The 20,319-nt window shown below is 45.4% G+C and overlaps 4 protein-coding genes across 4 annotated transcripts; 1 reads left to right on the forward strand and 3 right to left on the reverse strand.

Annotated features, from left to right (window-relative positions):
• Nucleotides 1–768: 768 nt before the first annotated feature.
• On the forward strand, nt 769–7,052 carry LOC103996098 (hexokinase-2). Its single transcript, XM_009416916.3, has 10 exons — nt 769–1,372; nt 3,143–3,293; nt 3,378–3,560; nt 4,421–4,495; nt 4,657–4,812; nt 4,965–5,063; nt 5,157–5,287; nt 6,181–6,262; nt 6,336–6,682; nt 6,751–7,052. The coding sequence occupies exons 1-9, from the start codon at nt 1,098–1,100 to the stop codon at nt 6,678–6,680; spliced, it is 1,497 nt and encodes a 498-aa protein (XP_009415191.2). The 5' UTR covers nt 769–1,097; the 3' UTR covers nt 6,681–6,682; nt 6,751–7,052.
• Nucleotides 7,053–7,077: 25 nt separating this feature from the next.
• Nucleotides 7,078–10,674, reverse strand: LOC135644995 (receptor-like protein kinase HSL1). Its single transcript, XM_065163012.1, has 3 exons — nt 10,538–10,674; nt 7,630–10,433; nt 7,078–7,545 (listed from the first exon to the last, which is right to left on the reverse strand). The coding sequence occupies exons 2-3, from the start codon at nt 10,373–10,375 to the stop codon at nt 7,229–7,231; spliced, it is 3,063 nt and encodes a 1,020-aa protein (XP_065019084.1). The 5' UTR covers nt 10,376–10,433; nt 10,538–10,674; the 3' UTR covers nt 7,078–7,228.
• A 121-nt stretch (nt 10,675–10,795) lies between these two features.
• On the reverse strand, nt 10,796–14,354 carry LOC135644244 (receptor-like protein kinase HSL1). Its single transcript, XM_065161718.1, has 2 exons — nt 11,726–14,354; nt 10,796–11,655 (listed from the first exon to the last, which is right to left on the reverse strand). Exons 1-2 carry the CDS (start codon nt 14,352–14,354, stop codon nt 11,210–11,212), a joined length of 3,075 nt encoding a protein of 1,024 aa, XP_065017790.1. The 3' UTR covers nt 10,796–11,209.
• A 1,724-nt stretch (nt 14,355–16,078) lies between these two features.
• LOC135644363 (SAP-like protein BP-73) lies at nt 16,079–19,396 on the reverse strand. The gene is made up of 2 exons (XM_065161869.1): nt 18,968–19,396; nt 16,079–17,279 (listed from the first exon to the last, which is right to left on the reverse strand). The coding sequence occupies exons 1-2, from the start codon at nt 18,978–18,980 to the stop codon at nt 16,219–16,221; spliced, it is 1,074 nt and encodes a 357-aa protein (XP_065017941.1). The 5' UTR covers nt 18,981–19,396; the 3' UTR covers nt 16,079–16,218.
• Nucleotides 19,397–20,319: the final 923 nt, after the last annotated feature.

Genomic DNA, 20,319 nt, shown 5'->3' on the forward strand with positions numbered 1-20,319 from the left:
AGGAAGCTTTTTCTATGCGTGACTTCACTTAATGGTAAAAGAATACAATTAGATGCTTCATCGCTTGGGGAGATGAAATGATGCCCAAACGATGGAAGTCGATGAGACAAGATAGGAACCCACAGACGTACGCGTCTCTCTCTCACCGCAATGCGTGCTGTTGTCGAATGGCTTTATTTCAGAGCATAAAGCCAAATGCTTTGGATTGTGATCGCCTATGATTTATTCCTCGATTTGGATTCCAAAATGTGACATCATCATCATATGAATATAAAAATGATAACGATCACGAGTTCCAAAATATTAAGTTGTTTTAATAAATGAAATATGTTTTTTTATTTGATAAGGCCAAATTGACATGATAAGATTACATACATCGTAACCCATCAATGAATCTTTCTTGCACTTGCGGAGGATATGTAGGGGAACTCCTCCGTATAGGAGGAAGGTTATAATAAATGGTTTTCTTGAAATCATCCGTTTGATTCCTACTGTTTTTGTGGAGAACTTGTTTTCTTCAAGTCAAATTTTACGATTCAAAATGATCGTTGACTTTTCCCTCGAGCTCATCTCGTTTGGATTCAAGTCAAAGTCAATTAATAATGTCAATCATATCTAATTTGCAACATTGGAGATTGAAAATTCCACCCAGAAAATTACCAATCCAGTCAATTTGTTGACCGTCGAATATATATATATATATATATATATATAAATATAATATGTAATATATGTAACTTGCATCAAATGCACTGTAATAATAATAATAATAATAATAATAATAATACGCCATTAGTGTTTCTTAAATGGCGGCTTTCTCTCTTCCGGCTAAATAAATACCAAAATCCTTGCGACGTACCGCATCGGCCTGCAAGATCTTACCGTTGCCCAACTCGTTGATCCCGACCAGGTGGGGAGGAGCTGCCGATCTGTCCAAAATCCCGACTTGTTCTTGTGAGCTTGATCGATTTGGACATCCGAGGGAGGGGTTTTTGGAAGACGGGGCTCGGAACCCTAGGTTCTTGGATCGATCGGGAAAGGATTGGGTCGCGGTCTTCTCGTCGGAGCTGCTTGGGTCGGTGCTAGGTGTCGGGGAAATGGGGAAGGTGGGAGTGACGACGGCAGTTGTGTGCGCGGCGGCGGCGGCGTGTGCCGTGACGGCGCTCGTCGTGCGTAACAGGATGCGGAGCTCCGGTAAGTGGGCGCCGGTCTCTGCGGTGGTGAAGGAGCTCGAGGAGCGGTGCGCGACGCCCGTCGGGAAGCTGCGGCAGGTGGCCGACGCGATGACGGTGGAGATGCACGCTGGACTCGCCTCCGAGGGCGGGAGCAAGCTCAAGATGCTGATCAGCTACGTTGACAACCTCCCGACTGGGTATGGGCCGTCTTTCCTTTGGGCAAAGGACAAAAAAAGCCTCTTTGATGTTGTTGCGTATTTGTTGATCCGAGATCAGTTGCGTCTCCTTGAAATATTGGCATGATATTTGGTCAAAGATTTTTCTTCGCCTTAATTTAACTATATATAATTATTTTTTTCCCTTGGTGTGGGGGCGGTGTTCCTTATTCTATTATGTTTATTAATAGATTCTGTGCTTTCTTTGTTAATTCAATGATTTTATTGAAAATTTTGGTTTTGATTATAGCATCATTTTCTTGACATCTCTTCTTCGTCCGGCAATCTCCTCTAATATGAGTTATCTGTGGGTTCCCTTTGCTAAGAGCTTGTGGTTAGACTTTAGTGACTACTAGAATTCTTTCTATAGCCGGTTTACGTTCCATCGGGTGAAAAGAAGATTCTTTTTTCTAAAATTCTGCAGGGGCCTGAAAGATATTACTTTATACATTTTTTTCGTCTTAGTTTTTTTCTTTTGTGTTTTTACTTTTAATCTGTTGGTGTTTACGGTAATGTAAATGCATCTATGACTACTTTAAATATGATACCCCTCTTTAGTTTGTGTTAGGGTCATAAATTGTCAACACAACATCAGAGAACGACAAGAAAAGTGTTGATCTGATTTCTGATTTGATTCATGTTCTTGCAACCACTCAGTTGTTTACTTCTTCTTTTAAAAAAAAATTGTGATGAGAAGGAGAATCTCTCGAAGTGTCATTGAAATGTAATGGTTGTTCGTGCAAATATCTCCGGTGGTTGCTACGATGTACCTCTTGGCCCTGACATAGACCTTGATTGCACTGTCACCATGGTCCAAAACTGTTCGCAGCCTTGGGCTGCTGCGGGCAGCAAGAATGACTAATGACCATGCCATAATGAAGGTTGATGTCAGGGGAAGAGCGTGCGCCAAAACTGTGGAATTCATGGCTGCGTCACAGCGAAGGCTGATGTCAGGGTCAGAGGTTGCACCATATCTGCAGAACTGGTGTCATACTTGCTACCTTATTTTATTTTGTATTAGCTGACTTGGCCTTAGAAATCAGCTTCATCAAACCTTTATAGGATTTAAAACCGCTTTAACTTTCACAGCCTTCATCTCTTTTGGAGACATAAAAAGCAGGAATACTCTTCCAAACATTTATTTTATCCTTGCATTAGATCACTAAGCATTGTTTACACAGCAGCTGGATTAAGTTCAAGCAGATGGATTGTTAAATTGTTAATCAAGTCATGCATTATGATTTGTTAGCATGCATTATGATTTAGATCACTAGCATTGAAATAGGTCTAATTAAATGATATCTGCCTTAAGAGCAACATGTGCAGTGCGTTCGAGAAGAGTTTGTTGTGCGTCAAAAAGGAAAATAAGGTTCAACTTTATGTTGGGGAAGACACATAATAGATTTCAGTTAGCATATATATGAGGACCTCTGAGATGTGTGTGTATATATTTGTGCATATGCATATGCAAGGTAGTTGTTAATGGTAGCAAAAACATTTTGGAATATGTTAAATGAGAAATATCTTTTGTTGGAAAATAAGCACATGTCAAATTGGCCATTTGGCATGCGTGTGATATTTTGTGGTTTATGTAGTTCTCTGTAAGATTATTTGCGTATGATTACCAGCCTACAGAAAACATGCTAGTTGGATTTGAAAGTTGAACTGTTGCTGTGTGTTATTGGATAAACAGCTTTGAATCTGCATCTATATCCTAAAGTGGCATCTCAGACTGAAATACTGCTTTCACAGGGATGAGACAGGTCTGTTTTATGCTTTAGATCTTGGAGGAACCAACTTCCGTGTCCTACGTGTACAACTGGGGGGAAAGGAGGGGCGTGTTGCAAAGCAAGAATTTGAGGAGGTTTCCATTCCACCACATCTAATGGTTGGAGGCTCAGATGTAAGTGAAATGCTTAATTGTGGTGTTCTTTATCAAGATTATGTGGGTGGGGCATCTAATATGTGTTTACCTCTATATTTTTAGGAACTTTTTGATTTCATTGCTTCGGCTTTAGCAAAGTTTGTTGCTTCCGAAGGTGAAGATTTTCACCTTCCTGTTGGTAGGCAGAGGGAACTCGGTTTTACCTTTTCATTTCCGGTGAGGCAAATTTCTATAGCGTCGGGCACCCTTATTAAATGGACAAAAGGTTTCAATATCGATGGCACGGTAACATCTCAGCAGATTTTTATTTTTCTTGAGAAGTTATATTTAATTTTGCTTTGTGCTGATTAGCAGTTGTAGTGGGCATATGTAGTGGTACTTTTGTTATTTTTTATTGTGTTATCTGCGTATGATGTTAGATAATGGAATAACTTATCTTGCTATAGCTTTTAGGTCAGCTTTAGAAAAATTTGTATTTCATCCCTACAGATGATTCAGTTATTCTTTGGTTCTAAAAACATTATTTACTCAATCTTCACCTATGGGCTATAATTTTGAACAACGACAAGCCAAGTTTCATCCATTCTTTTCATCGTAGTTTCTGTCAAGTAGGCAAATTCCAGAGTTTGTTGTCTGTGGTTAATGTGTTATCTTAACTTGCATTTTAATTAATACTGGACAAGATTAAAAAGAAAACACTCTACTAGGTTGTGTTGAGCATCTCAGCTTTTGACAACGAAGCAAAAGAAGCTCAATCAATAATGGAGTCCAATGTTTCTATGCTTATTTAGGTTTTGCATTTTCTATTTTTTTCTTGAAATTAATAACTTTGCATGTCTTAACCGTTCAAAATTTTTTTAAGGATTTTTTACTTATTTGCTTTTACTTCGCTTTCTTAGAATTGCTAGTAAGATGTTTATGTCCAGTCATAGCTTAAAAGAGCTTGATGCATTGCCATTCAAAATTTTTAATATTTGTTTAACTAGACAAACTGTGTTAGATCGTGAAATTGCTTTTGTAAGTTTCTTAAGTCCTGTTGATGTTCAGCTGATAGTTCATTTGGGCATTATGTAGTTTGAATTTAGATATCATATCTTAAGTAATGAGACCTAATATCTTGTGGTTCCGTTTGTTGTTGAAAGTAGGTTGGGGAAGATGTGGTGGCTGAATTGACTAGGGCCATGGAAAGACAAGGTCTTGATATGAGAGTATCGGCACTGGTATGCTCCTCTTTACATTTCCCGTCTTTCAGTTCAAGATGGTAATCTTTTTCATTGATATGGTAATATGTAGCACTTTGGCTATATAATTGATTATTTTCTTGTTGCTACGGATTTCCTTATCTAGATGAGATGAAGTGAGTTAATGTTCATTGACATAGGTTAATGACACAATTGGGACATTAGCTGGTGGGAGATATTATGATAATGATGTAGTTGCTGCTGTGATATTGGGCACCGGTACAAATGCAGCCTATGTAGAGCGTGCTCATGCAATACCTAAGTGGCATGGTCTCTTACCCAAATCAGGAGAGATGGTAAGCAAACTTCTTTATCTGATTTTAAATTATTTTTGTTTGCCATTGTTATGATAATTAAAACGTATAGTAGAATAAGTTTCCTGGTATATAGCCATTGCCAAGGCCTGTTGACATAGTCTAAATTGTTCCTGAATTGCATCGATATTCAGGTTATCAACATGGAGTGGGGAAATTTTAGGTCATCTCATCTTCCTACAACGGACTATGATCAAGCATTAGATAACGAGAGTTTAAACCCTGGTGAACAGGTGATGCGCGATATTCACGTTGTTTTGTCGAACATCTTTCTATTGCGGGAATATGTTGGAATGCAATGTCTCCATATTGTTTTGTCATGACAGATTTTTGAAAAGTTAATCTCTGGAATGTACCTGGGAGAAATTTTACGAAGAGTCCTCCTGAGATTGTCTAAGGAAGCTTCCTTTTTTGGAGACTGTGTTCCACCAAAGCTTGAAGTTCCATTCATATTACGGTATGTTGTCATACTTGCTATTGGTAAATACTGCACATTTTGCATACAGATTCAGCTAATTAGGTGGTAATAATTCAATATATTCAGATAATTGGCTTCCTTGCTAGAATGGAAACTAGTGCTTCATATCCTTCCATAGATTTATATGCCTGGTTCAATGAACATTGCCTAAGTGAGTGATTCTGAAAATTTTTTACCGATTCCTGGGCCAGTTCTGAAAGAATAGGTCATTTTGATGTGTTGCTAGAATCCTGTTGATTATAGTGCCTTTGTAGTTTGTATAATACAAAAAGTTGAAATTTATAGCCTTGATGGCTTGACCTAATTCATGTAACCTTATTTCTTTTCATAATATCATGTCAGTAAGCTTTCCTACTATTTATCATATTTACCTATCCTGCTACTCTCTGTTTTTTTTGTCTTTTTGCCAGACCAATGACAATATCCAACGACTCTTCATACTAAGAAATATCTATTATCTTGTTTTAGAACCTGTTCTCCAACTTCATAATTGCAGTGACATTCTCCCCATTTTTTTCTAGTTTTGGGAGTATCGAAAAGCAATTTCAAGTATTTTTTTTCATTATTTTTTCTGGTAGTATCTAAACACGATAGAAGTTAGAGCTTGCCCAAAAAAGCAGAAATGTTTTGACCTGATCAGTGACTGAAATGGAAACTGAAACTAAGACTTCAAGCCATGTATCTTGTACATTGGGGTGGAAGTATGAAATGGTTTTTAATATGCTCATATGCAGTTCAGTCTCAATTGAACTGGTGGTCTCTACATTCCTTCTATAATTAGTTATCATTTTATGCTTTAGAATATCGGTTTTTCTTCTATGTCTTACAGCTTAACGTTTAGTCTGAACAAATTATCGATATGAGATGTGCAGGACCCCCGTTATGTCAGCTATGCACCATGACACATCAGCCGATCTGAAAGTTGTTGGGAAAAAGCTGAATGAGGTTTTAGGGGTATGATTTTAATATTCCTGACGAAGGTGCTTTTGGCTATTCCTCAGAATATCTGATTCTCTTTGAATTCCAGATCCCCGACACCTCTCTCAAAACAAGAAAAGTGGTAATCCAGATCTGTGACATCATTGCCAAGCGTGGGGCTCGCTTGGCAGCTGCTGGCATAGTTGGTATCCTGAAGAAGATCGGGCGCGACAATGCGGTGAAGGATGGAGGCAGGACAGTCATCGCCATGGACGGTGGACTCTACGAACACTACACCATCTTCAGCGAGTGCTTGCAATGCACCCTCAAGGAGATGCTCGGAGAAGAGGCCTCATCTTCTGTTGTCGTCAAGCTGGCAAGCGATGGATCAGGCATCGGTGCAGCTCTCCTCGCAGCTTCTCACTCTCAGTATCTACAGCCTGTACTGTCCTAAAGGTATCTTCTCAGCAGAGACTTTTATGCAAAACACTATGAACCTTATGTCCGCTATTGTTTTTATGAAGGACTTGTTAATTTAATGTTGCGGAAACAAGATGGTAGTCAATCTCGCAGAAGGAAAGAAAAAGCGAGAATTTAATTAAAGAGGTTGCTGTTTCCACCGCTGCCGCCGTATGTTTGTATCCTTTTTTTTATCCTTTTTGCTATCGTCTCTTCACTATGGGCAAATAAGAGGAGGAGATCTGATCCCTTCACAAATCTTATGGATTGGTCTCCTGTCTGCAGCTGATGGCTGTGCCAGTATTTATCTGTAACAGTGGTTTTCTTCTACACTTCGATGCATGCTTGGCTATGTTCTGTTTCCTAATTTGATCTTCTAACAAACAGAACTGCTTCTTGCGACGATGATTAGAAAAATCATGTTCTATGTCATTTGGTTGTCAATCAATCATGCAGCTGCAGTGGACATCAGTCACTGCTCAAATGTTTGGAAAGCCACCTTCCTTCGCTTTGGGAAGTTGAGCCACTCCACAGGGCTTCGTTTCAGGCCCTCTTGCATCGCATCAGGAATCGAAACACTTCCTTCATCGAAGGCCTTTGCGAAGGCGAAGTCTCTGTGCAGAGGATGCCCAACTCGAACACCGTCGCCATGTCATCTACGTGCGATGAGCCTCGTAGCTCCGGGTCGACGGCATCGCCTGGTTCTCCACCTTGTTGAAGGTGTCGACGGGACCATTCTGCCAGGTTACACTGATCGTCACCGCCGTCGTGTGCCTCCCTTCCCGTTGTCAGCTCCAGAAGAACCACCCCGAAGCTGTACACGTCCACTTTCTCGTTCAATCTTCTGCTGTACCCGCACTCTGCGTGGAGATTGAACCCTCATCACATTAATTCTAGTCTTTTTGTTACGAGAACAGGGGAATCAATCACCGGATCTTTCTCACCTGGAGCAATGTAGCCATGCGATCCGGCGATGACGGATGCCGTGTCGGGCTCACCGGGCTTAGCCACCATCCGCGCCAACCCGAAGTCGGCGATCTTAACGTTGAATTCCGAGTCCAACAAGATGTTGCTCGACTTCACGTCTCGATGTATGATGGGCGGTGAGCAATCGTGGTGCATGTAGCACAACCCTCGGGCCGACCCGATGGCGATCTCCAGCCTCCTTGGCCAATCCAGTGGTGTCTCTTGCGGTGATCCGCCGGCCGCCATGTGTTTCTTGTGCAGCCACTTGTGCAAGCTCCCGTTCTCCATGTACTCGTACACCAGCAGGTTGGAGTCGAGGCTGGAGCAGCAGCAGAGCAGCTTGATGATGTTCTTGTGCCTGATGGATCCCAATATCTGCAGCTCTGCCTGGAATTGCTTCTCTAGCCTGCCGTCCAGATTCCCGCCGTTCCAAATCTTCTTGGCGGCCACGATCTCGCTGGCCCGGTTTCCCAGAGTGACCCTGTAGACCTTACCAGCGCCGCCCACGCCGATGAGATTCTCCTCCTTGATTCCATTTACGATGTCAGATTTCGTGAAATCCAACGAGTGGAAAGGGGTCAGCGTCCATGCGGTGAGATGCCTCCTCTTCCTGTACTTCCCGATCACGCAGATGGAGAACAGCGTTGCCGCGGTCAAGAACACAAGCGCGCCCAGAGCGAGCAAGAGGATGCGAAGGCCAAGGCGAGAGAGTAAGTTGTGATCCCTGGTTGCGCAGGTGGGGACGCTGAGAAGAGAATTGGAGGCGCAAAGTCCTGGGTTGGAGAGGAAGCTTTGGTCGTATGCCTCGGCCTGTAGCGCCACCGGAATCTCGCCGGAGAGGTGGTTGGACGAGAGGTTGACATAACTGAGCTTCAGATTACCCATCTCTGATGGTATTGAGCCGGAGAGCTCGTTGCCCGATAGATCCATCGATATCAGTTGCTTCAGCGACCCGATCGACGTCGGAATCTCTCCTGTTAGCTGGTTATGGCGTAGATTAAGCTCGGCGAGTGACTTCAGCAATGAGATATCCTCCGGAATTCTTCCGGAGATCATATTGTTTCCCAGATAGAAGAGTTGGAGTGTTGAAAGTCCAGCTAGGTTGGAGGGGAGCTCGCCGGAGAACATGTTGTTGCTGGCCAAGAACACCACCAAGCTGGGAGCGGAGGAGGGAATTTTGCCGGTGAATCGATTGTCTACGATTTCTAACCACGAAAGCTTCGGTGGGAGTTTGTGGGGAAGCGTGCCGGAGAAGGCATTATCGTTCATGACAAGAATTGTCAAATTCACGGCCGCCCATATCCCATCAGGTACCTCGCCGGAGAATTGGTTGCCGTTCATGAAAAGAGTTGTCAATGGAGAACACTTTCCGAGCGACGGCGGTATCCTTCCCGTGAGGTTGTTGTTGGAAACCACGATGGAATTAAAGGCGCCACGGTCGCATAGCCCGTCCGGTAACTCGCCGGAGATCATGTTGTCATTGACCTCAATGTCTAACAAAGGAGAGTTCTTGCCCAATTCTGGCGGTAAGACGCCGGTTAAGCCATTGTTAAATAGTCGGAGGGCGGACAAAGACGGAAGCTTGCCGATGCTCGCCGGTATCTCGCCGGATAAACTGTTGTAGTACAAGTAGAGAAGAGAGAGGCTCTTGAGCTTGCCGAAGTCGTCTGGGATCGATCCAGTGAGCTGATTCATCGAAAGATCTATCTCTACCAGGCCCAGAGCTCCGATCGGCCCATCGATGACGACGGAACCGGATAAGTTGTTTCTGTACAGGTACAAGTATTGCAGATTCGGTAGGCCCCAGATTCCGGCGGAAATCGCTCCGGTGAGCGAGTTTTGCGACAAGTCCAACTTTGTCAACCCTTTGAGCTGCGCGAACGAGGCCGGTATCTCGCCTTGGAGATTGGCACTGGTCATCCACAGGAAGGTCAGCTTAGTCAAGTTGCCGAACTCCGATGGAATCCTCATTGGAGCAAAGGAGTTGTATGCCAGCACAAGCTGTTGGAGGCGAGACAGGTTGCCGATCTCGGCGGGGAAGCTTCCATCGAAAAGATTGCTGTTGAGCACCAGTTCCTGGACCGCGGTGATCCGACCGATGGAGGGAGGGATGTCGCCGGAGAAGTTGTTGGAGGAGAGGTCGAGGTGCGTGATCAGCGGGGAGAGGCGGTCGACGTCGGTGGGAATCGCGCCGACGAAGCGGTTCTGGGAGAGGTCGAGGTACCGGAGGCTGGAGCAGTTGTAGAGGGAGGTGGGGAAGGGGCCGGGGATGTTGTTGTAGCTGAGATCGAGGCGGGTGAGGTTCTTGAGGCCGCAGAGTGAGGCGGGGATCGGCCGGGAGATCATTGGCGCGTCCTGCCCGGAGAGCGTGATGTTGACGACGGAGCCATCGTCGGCGCAGCCCACGCCCGGCCAGTCGCAGTAGGAGAAGGAGGAGGAGGTGTTGGTGGTGTCGACGTTCCACGAGTCCAGAGCGGGTTCGCCTCCCCACTCTCGCTTGATCCGCAGGAGGATCTGCTGCTGTTCGTTGTTCCATGGTGTTTGCGATGCAACCACGGGAGCGAAGTAGAGGAATAGAGAGAGGATGATGAGAGAGGTCCCGCACCGGACTTTGGCTCCCATCCCCTTCTTTATGTGTTTTCCCAAAAGATAACAACTTAAATTAAACTGAAACACAACCTCATTTCTGGCCTTCCAGCTTAGCCAGAACACATACGTGATCATCAATCATAGCTCTCAGAACACATTGGTTGAAGCCAGCATCTTCCCTAAGTCATTCCCCCTGCAGCCAAGAATCCATAAAAGTCAAAAAGAAACTCCCAAGTTAGATTGAAATAAGGATCAAACCTCTTTGATAAAAGAACACTGAAAACAAAATTGAAGTACGTTGTTGTCTGAGTGCTAATGGCAACGGAAACACACATGAAGAGCCCCAATACTAGCACGAGAGGAAAGAAAGTTTAAAGCAATAGCTTCCAGCAAAAGCAAAGAACATAGAAAATAGTATGAAAGTTTCCAAAATATTTTCCGATCAATAATAGATGTGGGGGAATAGCCAACGACCGAGAGCTCAAGAAGCATAAGGTGAACTAGTTAACGATTGTGACTTGAAATCGAAATCCTACATATCCAGAGACGTAGGCATAAAAGTCAATAGCCGAAGGTTGGCTAGCTAAAACATTATGACTTGGTCTACATGGGTGGCTACACATGTGGCTGACATGACGCAAGTAGATACACAAGAAGACTGCGGACTTCGCTACAAGGACTCTCACTTGTCACGGCCTCATTTATTTGCCGCACCCCCAATTTGACCAACCTCGCCTCGTGCATGAGACCGGAGAGAAAAAGGATACCTAAGAAGAGTCAATTTGTTGTTGTTACCTTACTCAAAAGCTTTCATCACTAAAGATGGAGACCTTATGGGCTCATTGTTGCAATTGGTGAGTATTTTTAATTCTTATTCATCCCTAAATAAATTATATATTGGATACGATTTGATGCTCCAATGTACGTTCCCTTCTGACCATCGACCTTCTTCTACTCTGCTCTCTCCCCTCAAACATTGCATGCCATGATGTGGTCGTCGTGGTCGCCGCCATGAGATGGCTTCTGTCGTCGACTACCCGTGTTTGCTCGTATGAGCGGCGCCGCCACGTCTTGTTCCGCAATGGGACTGTAACCGACTCCAGGAGGCCGATGGCACCGCAGCAAGATATGCAGCACCTCCTTCATGGAAGGCCTCCTCGAAGGCAACGTCTCCGTGCAGAGGAGACCCAACTTAAACACCGTCGTCATGTCGTCCATGTAGGGGGAGTCCCTTATGGCCGTGTCTATAGCATCGCTCAGCTCTGCCTCCTCTCGAAGCTGTTGCCACGCCCACTCTGCCAGGTTGCATTGCTCGCCGTCATTGTTTGCCTCTCTTCCGGTGGTCAGCTCCAGAAGAACCACCCCGAAGCTGTACACATCCACCTTCTCGTTCAGCCTTCTGGAATACCCACACTCTGTGTACGGAAAACCCAGCGATCAGCAGTCTCGCACAGTAATGGTGGTAAATCGTGATGCCATCCTCACCTGGAGCGATGTAGCCGAAGGACCCGGCAATGACGGACACCGTGTCGGGTTCGCCGGGCTTGACCAGCATCCGAGCCAGGCCGAAGTCGGCGACCCGAGCGTTGAACTCGGAATCCAGCAGGATGTTGCTGGACTTCACGTCCCGGTGTATGATCGGCGGCGAGCAGTCGTGGTGCATGTAGCACAACCCCCGGGCCGCCCCCACAGCGATCTCCAGCCTCGTGGGCCAATCGAGCTGCTCGTCCCGCGATCGGTCTTCGCCGCCGAACCATGCCCGCTTCCTGTGCAGCCACCGGTCGAGGCTCCCGTTCTCCATATACTCGTACACCAGAAGCTTGGTGTCGGCGCCGGAGAGGCAGCAAAGCAGCTTGACGATGTTCTTGTGCCTGATGGATCCCAGGATCTGCACCTCCGACTGGAATTGCTTCTCCAGCCTGCTGTCGAGATTCCTACCGTTCCAAATCTTTTTGACGGCGACGACGCCACGGTCGCCGAGGTCGATCTTGAAGACCATGCCGGCCCCACCGCCGCCGACCACGTTGTCATCCCTGATGCCACGTAGGATGCTGGACTCCGTAATATCCAACGACTGGAAAGAGGTCAGCTTCCACGCGGCGAGATCGCCACCGTTCCTTTTCTTCTTGAGGTCCCCGTATACAAAGGTAGCGAACGCCAACGCCATCAAGAACACGACCGCGCCGAGGACGAAGAAGAGGATGCGGAGGCCACGAGCGAGTCCACCCGATCCAGACCGGCAGGTGCTGACGTTGACGTACGCCTTGGAGGCGCAAAGGCCGGGGTTCGATACGAAGCTTTGGTCGTAAGCCCGAATCTGCAGCGCCGCCGGAATCTCGCCGGTGAGCTGGTTGGACGAAAGGTTTAAATAGTTGAACTTCAAGTTTCCCATCTCCGACGGGATTGGGCCGGAGAGATGGTTCGCCGACAGGTCGAGAGTAGTCAGTACCGGCAGCGACCCGATCGATGCCGGAATCTCGCCGGTCAGCCGGTTATGCCGCAGATCGAGATCATTTAGCGACTTCAGCAACGATATATCATCCGGAATTTTTCCGGTGATCATATTGCCTCCCAGAACCAGAGTCTGGAGGCTTAAGAGTCCGGCTAGGCTCGATGGGAGCTCGCCGGAGAACATATTGTTGCTCCCCAATAACACTTGTAAGCGATCAGCTGAGGACGGAAAGCTTCCGTTGAAACGATTGTTTTCGATTTCCAATCGTGTCAGATTCCACGGGAGCTTTTCCGGAAGCGTGCCGGAGAGGGTGTTGTTACTCACCATCACGGTCGTCAAATTCATGGCGGACCAAATCCCATCGGGCAGCTCACCGGAGAACCGGTTGTTGTGGATCTGGAAATTGTTGAGCTTCGAACACTTTCCGAGCGACAGCGGTATCGTTCCCGTGAGGTTGTTGTTGAAGACCACGATGGAATTGAAGGCGCCACGGTCGCATAGCCCGTCCGGTAACTCGCCGGAGATCTTGTTGTCGTCGACCTCAATGTCTATCAAAAGAGAGTTCTTGCCCAATTCTGGCGGTAAGACGCCGGTTAAGCCGTTGCTAAATAGTCGGAGAGTGGACAAAGACGGAAGCTTGCCGATGCTCGCCGGTATCTCGCCGGATAACCTGTTGTAGTACAAGTAGAGAAGAGAGAGGTTTTTGAGCTTGCCGAAGTCGTCTGGGATCGATCCAGTGAGCTGATTCATCGAAAGATCTATCTCTACCAGGCCCAGAGCTCCGATCGTCCCGTTGATGATGATGGAACCGGATAAGTTGTTCTTGTACAGGTACAAGTATTGCAGATTCGGTAGGCCCCAGATTCCAGCGGGAATCGCTCCGGTGAGCGAGTTTTGCGTCAAGTCCAACTGAGTCAACCCTGTGAGCTGCGCGAACGAGGCCGGTATCTCGCCTTGGAGATTCGCTTTGGCCATCCACAGGAAGGTCAGCTTAGTCAATTTGGCGAACTCCGATGGAATCCTCATCGGAGCAAAGGAGTTGTATGCCAGCCCAAGCCGTTGGAGGCGGGACAGGTTGCCGATCTCGGCAGGGAAGCTTCCATCGAAGAGATTGGCATGCAGCCACAGTGTTTGGATCGCCGGGAGCCGGCCGAAGGAGGGAGGGATGTCGCCCGTGAAGTTGTTGCCGGAGAGGTCGAGGAGCGTGAGCCGCGGCGAGAGTCGGTCGATGTCGGCGGGGATCGCTCCAACGAAGCCGTTCTGCTGGAGGTCGAGGTACCGGAGGCTGGAACAGTCGTAGAGGGAGGTGGGGAAGCGGGTATGGATGCGTTGGTAGCTGAGGTCGAGGTGGGTGAGGTTCTTGAGGTCGCAGAGGGAGGCGGGGATCGGCCGGGTGATCCTTGTCCCGTTCTGGTCGGACAGCGTGATGTTGACGACGGAGCCGTCAGCAGCGCAGCCCACGCCCTGCCAGTGGCAGTAGGTGGTGGAGGTGTCGACGTTCCACGAATCCAGAGCGGGTTCGCCCCCCCACTCCCGCTTGATCCGCAGGAGGATCTGCTTCTGGTCATTGTTCGGCAGTGTCTGGGATGCAACCACGGAAGCGAGGCAGAGGAAGAGGTAGAGGAGGAAGAGAGAGGAAGGGCCTCGGATTTCACCCGCCATTTCTTAGCTTAAACCTCTGTTTAAGTTCGGGTTGGTGTTTATATACCAATGACAAAATAATTTTTTAGATAAAAGTTGGAAGAAAGGAATCATTGGCTTGGGTAATCATAAAATTAGTTTCTTCTGATCTCTTAGGGTTTCTTCACCCAAATCGATCTCTTAGGGTTTAGGATTAAATCAACATTATCATGTTATAGATGAGCTTTGCCCTTAACCTAAAGAGATCAATTTGGAGAAGAAATTAATCATTCAACTGCCTAAGCCAACGCTTTCTTCACCTTTCATTAATACATGAAATGAAATGATCATTTTGTCATAATCAAAATCGATAATTCTTTATTATGTCTTCCATCTCGATGATATTTTGATAAATAAATTATATATTTTACTTTCATAATTTTAAATACGTTAATATAAATTTTTTAAATCTAAAAAATTCAATGTTAAAAACGTCTAATTATAAGGGGGTGGGATAATATATAATTAGCCGTGAGAAAAGGTTAAATTCCATCGAACATTTGGTGGTGGAAATCGTGGTCCAGAATCTAACGATCGGTCGGAATTATCGGTTGACTGAGTTGCGTGAATCTAACGATCAAAGTGAAGACCAAAGACTTTGACCTTCTAAGAAAAAAAAAATGTTTTCGAAGCCGTGGGGCACGAGTACGCTTGCAGGCACGAAGAGAGATGCCGTGTTTAACGCGGCGGACGCGCACCACCTACTCGGCGCTAATCGTTCCCACTCGATTCGTCGTGGCAAATGCGTGCATTGATTGGGATGGTCGTCGTCGTCGTCGTCGTTGATCCCACATCCTTCGTCCTTGTATGATTTGGTGCTATCTTCTCTGTGGAAAAGCGAGCTGCAGGATGGGAATAGCATACATTCATGTAGACTTGAAGCGGGAAAATACAGTGGATGAACGCAGAGCTTTTTGTGGTGAAGCTTCCTTCGTGTGGACTGTCGAGTCCATGCAAAGTCAACGGAAGTTTTTCTATGCATCCAATAAGTCCACATTAATGATGTGAAATGAACGTTTTAAAGACGCAGGCAGGCAGGCTGGTGGAAGCGGTTGACGTTTTAAAGACCCATTTGGCATACATAATCACGAGTTAGGCAAGAAAAAACAAAAAACAAAAACAAAAAACTTCGCGCATGCAAAAAGTAATCAATTGTTTAGGGTCAAGGTTATAATGGGGACTAAGGTCAAAGTCTACGGTTCGGGTCAATTGTTTAGTGTTAACGGGATGATTTCGGTGACAGATTTGACGTATCGGCCAATAGATCGGACCCAACTTGCGCTTGAATTGAAAACTCGGTGTCTGCGCGATATGATATCGCCTTACACTAAGATTGATGGTGGACAATCATCTTGGTGAGCTCCACTAACGCTCCGTCTGTGTCTCAGCTAGACAGATCCAAAATTTGATTACCATATATTTCGATCTAATTCCTTAAAAAACTATAGAAGAAATTCTAATATATAATATACTCCTGAAGGCTTTTAGACTGACAGGTAAAAATCGAAACATGCAACCAAAAAAAAAAAACAAAAAAAAAAAGATCATAAACCTCCAAGAATAATACCTCAAGGGTTGGAGGTATGAGCCACAGCTCAGGCCGATGGAACCAGGCAAGCAATCTGTTTCATAGTAAAAGGTTAAATCTAATTATCCCAGTTTTAATCAGGTCATGCAAAATACTTTGAATGACACTAGCAAGAAGATATCAAAACTGCTTACTAGTGAAAAATAGAAACTTCCAGTTCAATCCTACAAACAAAAAGTATTCAGACAAGAAAATGGATAAAACCATCTATAAAGATAGTATTCAGACACAACACCATCTTACCATTTGTATGAACCGTCAAGCACTTAATAATTCAACCAGGTCTCCCTTCCTGAGCTTCGAATAGCCTTTAATGCCTCGAGACTTCGCGAGCTCCCTCAATTCAGAAAGTTTTAAGGAACCTAAATCAGGGGAGACTTCTGCAGCAGATGATTCTGTAGTCTCTTCTTTGGCAGTTTCATCAGAATTAGAAAGGACCAACTCATTATCTAACGATGGTTCGTCCGGACTATCCGGAATCAGCGGTTCTGCTTGTGCCACTGGCTTGGACTCAATTTTGTCATTCTTCTTCCTCCTCCCTCGGGACTTTGAGGGAGTAATGTTGTTATCCTCTACTGAAAACACAGGTTGGAACTTCATTCTAGGAACAGGAGATTTTCGCCTGAAATTTGATGCAGGTCTAGTGGAAGGAGGAGGGCCTGGCTCATGAGACTCCTCTGACTTGATATCACCAGGGTCAAAAAGATTAAAATTCTGCTCATCCTCGAATATGTTGTTCTTTTGTCGTTGGTCAACACTGGAATCCTCTTCCGGAGCGCCCTTCTTCTTCTGATTTACTGAATGTTTTCTTAATAATTTTAGAAGCGAATCAACGGTTCCCCTCTCACTTGGCCCTTGTTGTGCAGATTCAATCTTCTTCTCTTCCTTAATCGCAGACCGCTCCCGTAGTTGTGCTTGAACTTTTCTAAACAGCTCAACTATTTCCTTCTCTCTCTGTCCTGGAGCTGCAGTAGCCTGATACCTGGGGTTACTAGATAGGTTAGGCAATGACCCATTTTTCGAAGACATAAAATCGATTTCTTCAGTGTTCTCAGGTTGCTCAGGCTCTTGGTGTTTCCTGCTCTTTCCCCTGGAAGACCCTTTCTGTTGTCTAGAGAAATCAGGATTCCTCTTATAGTTATTAGGACTAGCGTTGCAAGACACAGACATCCTCCCTGAATTGTGAGAAGTGAAGCTTTTCAGTAGACCTTTGCTACCACAGAATAGTCTCTGGCCTCTATTATATGAATATGATGTCAAAATAGCTCCTCTGGATAGCCCTGGGAGAGGAAGGCATTTTCCGCCATGTGGTACAAAACCTGCAGGTTAAGTAATCCTTCACATCTCCGATCCCATATGATTTAATAGGTATTTAACAAAATAATAGAAAAATAATCAGGCTGTAACATGCCAAGGTTACAACAAAAGATTTGTTATCTCCATACTCTTAGGTTATCTAGAAGCAAGTCAGCATGTGGTAGTTTTTACTGCAAACCATCGGACAACATACATGCCATATCATGTGCAGTTTCTTACTTAAAGAGTAGGATTCAAATTCTTTTCACACTAAGATGACTTTGAAGGGAAGTGATTAAACTGCAAATCGGGTACTAAGGCATATTCACATGCAGTCTAAGCTCAAGAATATTAGTGAAACATAGCCTAATTGCCTGTATAGCAGACTCAAAAATCAAGAGTATGCAACAGGTGGCCTACATTTTTCAAATAAGAGGCCTGCACCGAGTGTTTTATTAACAGTCACACCCATGCTTTCTTGATCATAACATGATGGTAAACAAAAAAGTCCTTACTAGATACAAGAACTCAGTTGGAGATGGAAATAGACTCATGTACCCTGCAAACAAAGGATCCTTTCTTATGAGCGTCAGTGATTTAGTTTTAAAATGGGATGAATTAAGCTTCAGTTGTGCCTGGATGCCAATACAAATGTGAAGTATAGAAGAAGCGAGCTTTGGATTCAAGACGATAGCTCCCAGATATTGCATATTTAAGACATCTAGAGTGCAGCTAAAAATACCATAAAGTCTAATAATAAAAAGTTCATGCGGTTTCAGTGGACGTAGAATGGGCATCTCCAGCGAGCATGCATGAACCTCCACTGCTTTTGAATAACTTGTTCAGCTATAGTGTATCAAGGAAATTTTGATCATTGACGAGAACATTCAAGAATACTATCCATTCTTATCCCAAACTAAAATGATCTCAGGAGTCACCATCTTGTGGCAGTGGTGAGAATGAAGGCTTAGCGTGTGAAAACTACTAGTAGACAGTTAAATTCTCCTATTGGAACACGGGGAGAGGAATAAAAGAAGTGGTTTCTCTTCTAACTCACATTATTCCTCACTAAAGAAAACTCTAAAGAGAACTCCACTCTCTCGCTCTCTCCTTTTCTGTTCACATTCTCCTATTCTTTTCCATTTTCGATCAACTATTAAATTAGAACATTAAAGGTTAATGCATGTGTGTTGACACACATGCAAAATATTATATTTACTTTTTTACATTGTGTCTGCCCTGCATTTTGCATTAGGTGAGAATTATGTCAATTCTGTCAACCATTGAATCGAAAAATGTTCTAAACTACATAAACTTGTCTTTAGAGCAAGTAAGTTGAAAAGCAAAGAAATCAAGGCACCTACATGTTAAAAATTAAAAATAAAAAACCCAAGTTAACAAGTCACATGACAAATAATAATAATGATAATAGTAAGTAACACATTATGACTAAGAAAGCTTTCATGGAAACTGCAGTGAGATTTATTACTTGCCAAAATGAATAGAATCAGCTTGTTGTTCCCTTGCATTTACTAAATTGCACATGTACTTCTGGAAACTAGCGTTATACTATGTGCTCGGTATATGTTGTTTTGCGCTGGTGGTACAAGAAATTTCCAACATTGTTTTACTTATATCTATCGAGTTAAAAGGGACAAAACACTTCTATTTTGATCTGTGTACAAGTAAACTGATAAAAGGTAAAACATACCGGTGGTCGTCATCTCCCTCCCGTATTGCTCGAGAGCGGTCAAGCTCCCGAACTGAGCACCTGGGACTGGTCGGCGACGTCCTGCTTCCTTCTCCAACTGTGTCTATGTAATGAGGCGAGGAGAGAGAGAGAGAGAGAGAGTGTGTGTGTGTGTGTGTTTAAGATCCTAAGAGACGAAAAGTGGGGGAGGACCTCGAGGTCAAGGACCAGGCGGGATTCAAGCAGGGGAGAGAGCCCACAAAGGAGGAACAGGGGTGGTACCAGCGGAGGAGGGAAGCTAGGGGGCGGGCGTCGAAGACGCCGGGGGCGACGCCTATGGAGGGCCCTAAACTCCTCGTTGCAACCGGCGGAGGAAGGGATTAGGGCTGCGGGGACGGGTCGAGGGACGATTCAAGGGAGGAGAACCGCGGAGAGAGCCGATGCGATAAGGGCAGCGTGGTTCTTCCTTTATGTAGGCCTGGGCCTTGACCTGGCCCACGAAACTATGGGCCAGCCCGAGGTTTAGTCACCGCCTTTGTGAGGAGGGAAACACTATCGCTGCCATCCAATTCCTCTCCTTCCATGTCGACCATGGAGCTCGCCGTTTTGCGTCCTCTGCTCCTCCCCGTTCTGCCTCGCCCCTTCCCTCGATTCCTGTTAGATCTTTCATCCCTTGAAACTTCGCGGATCCATTGCGAAAAGACCCCGATCACGAGGAAGAAACCAAGAAGAACGGCATCATACTACAACATAATAATTCTGTTCACAGTAGAACACCGATCGATGTCACCCCAACGGCGACGAGCATGTGTGTCGGAACAGCCATGAAACACTCGGTCAGTTCTCCTTGTTCGCAACGAAGATGCAACACTGTTGGATTAATCGAAGCACTTGCTGGGAGAAGCGAGGCCTCGTGAGCATGCGACTCTGTGGAGGACTGCTCCGACAGCCGCGGCGGCATCCCGTGGCTTAAATTACCGTGCCGAAGGTGTTCGTTGATAGGATTGAAGACTGATTCGTATTTTTGAGGTTCCGGATATATGGTGCAAGACCAATCAGGAGATGGCTGGAGAAGAAGGTGGTGACCCAGCTGTCCAAGCTGCTGATACAGGGTGAGACCGACGAGAACACCACCGTGTACATTGATGCAGCCCAAGGGAAGGAGGAGGTGTCTTGCAGGGTGGAGAGGAATGGAGGGCTCGTCAATGCTGCCACCGGGCACAGTCAGATATCCTTATCGAGATCCCCAACGCTGCCGTCGATCGTGATGCCGCGCGGGCTGTGAAGAAAATGAAGCCGGCGGCGGCGGCGGACGTCCATGTACGAAGAGTAGTTTGACGCGGAGAAATAAATGGAATTTTAGTTCTTTTGGC

Source organism: Musa acuminata, chromosome BXJ3-8 (genome assembly GCF_036884655.1).
Source record: "Musa acuminata AAA Group cultivar baxijiao chromosome BXJ3-8, Cavendish_Baxijiao_AAA, whole genome shotgun sequence".
NCBI classification, from domain to species: Eukaryota; Viridiplantae; Streptophyta; class Magnoliopsida; order Zingiberales; family Musaceae; genus Musa; species Musa acuminata.

Coding starts and splice junctions, on each gene's coding strand:
- LOC103996098 (XM_009416916.3), top strand. CDS start 1,098: ATGGGGAAGGTGGGAGTGACGACGGCAGTTGTGTGCGCGGCGGCGGCG. Junction 3,294..3,377: donor TAATGGTTGGAGGCTCAGAT/GTAAGTGAAATG, acceptor CTATATTTTTAG/GAACTTTTTGATTTCATTGC. Junction 4,813..4,964: donor TACCCAAATCAGGAGAGATG/GTAAGCAAACTT, acceptor ATCGATATTCAG/GTTATCAACATGGAGTGGGG.
- LOC135644995 (XM_065163012.1), bottom strand. CDS start 10,375: ATGATCACGTATGTGTTCTGGCTAAGCTGGAAGGCCAGAAATGAGGTT. Junction 7,546..7,629: donor GCATGGCTACATTGCTCCAG/GTGAGAAAGATC, acceptor ATCTCCACGCAG/AGTGCGGGTACAGCAGAAGA.
- LOC135644244 (XM_065161718.1), bottom strand. CDS start 14,354: ATGGCGGGTGAAATCCGAGGCCCTTCCTCTCTCTTCCTCCTCTACCTC. Junction 11,656..11,725: donor CTTCGGCTACATCGCTCCAG/GTGAGGATGGCA, acceptor TTCCGTACACAG/AGTGTGGGTATTCCAGAAGG.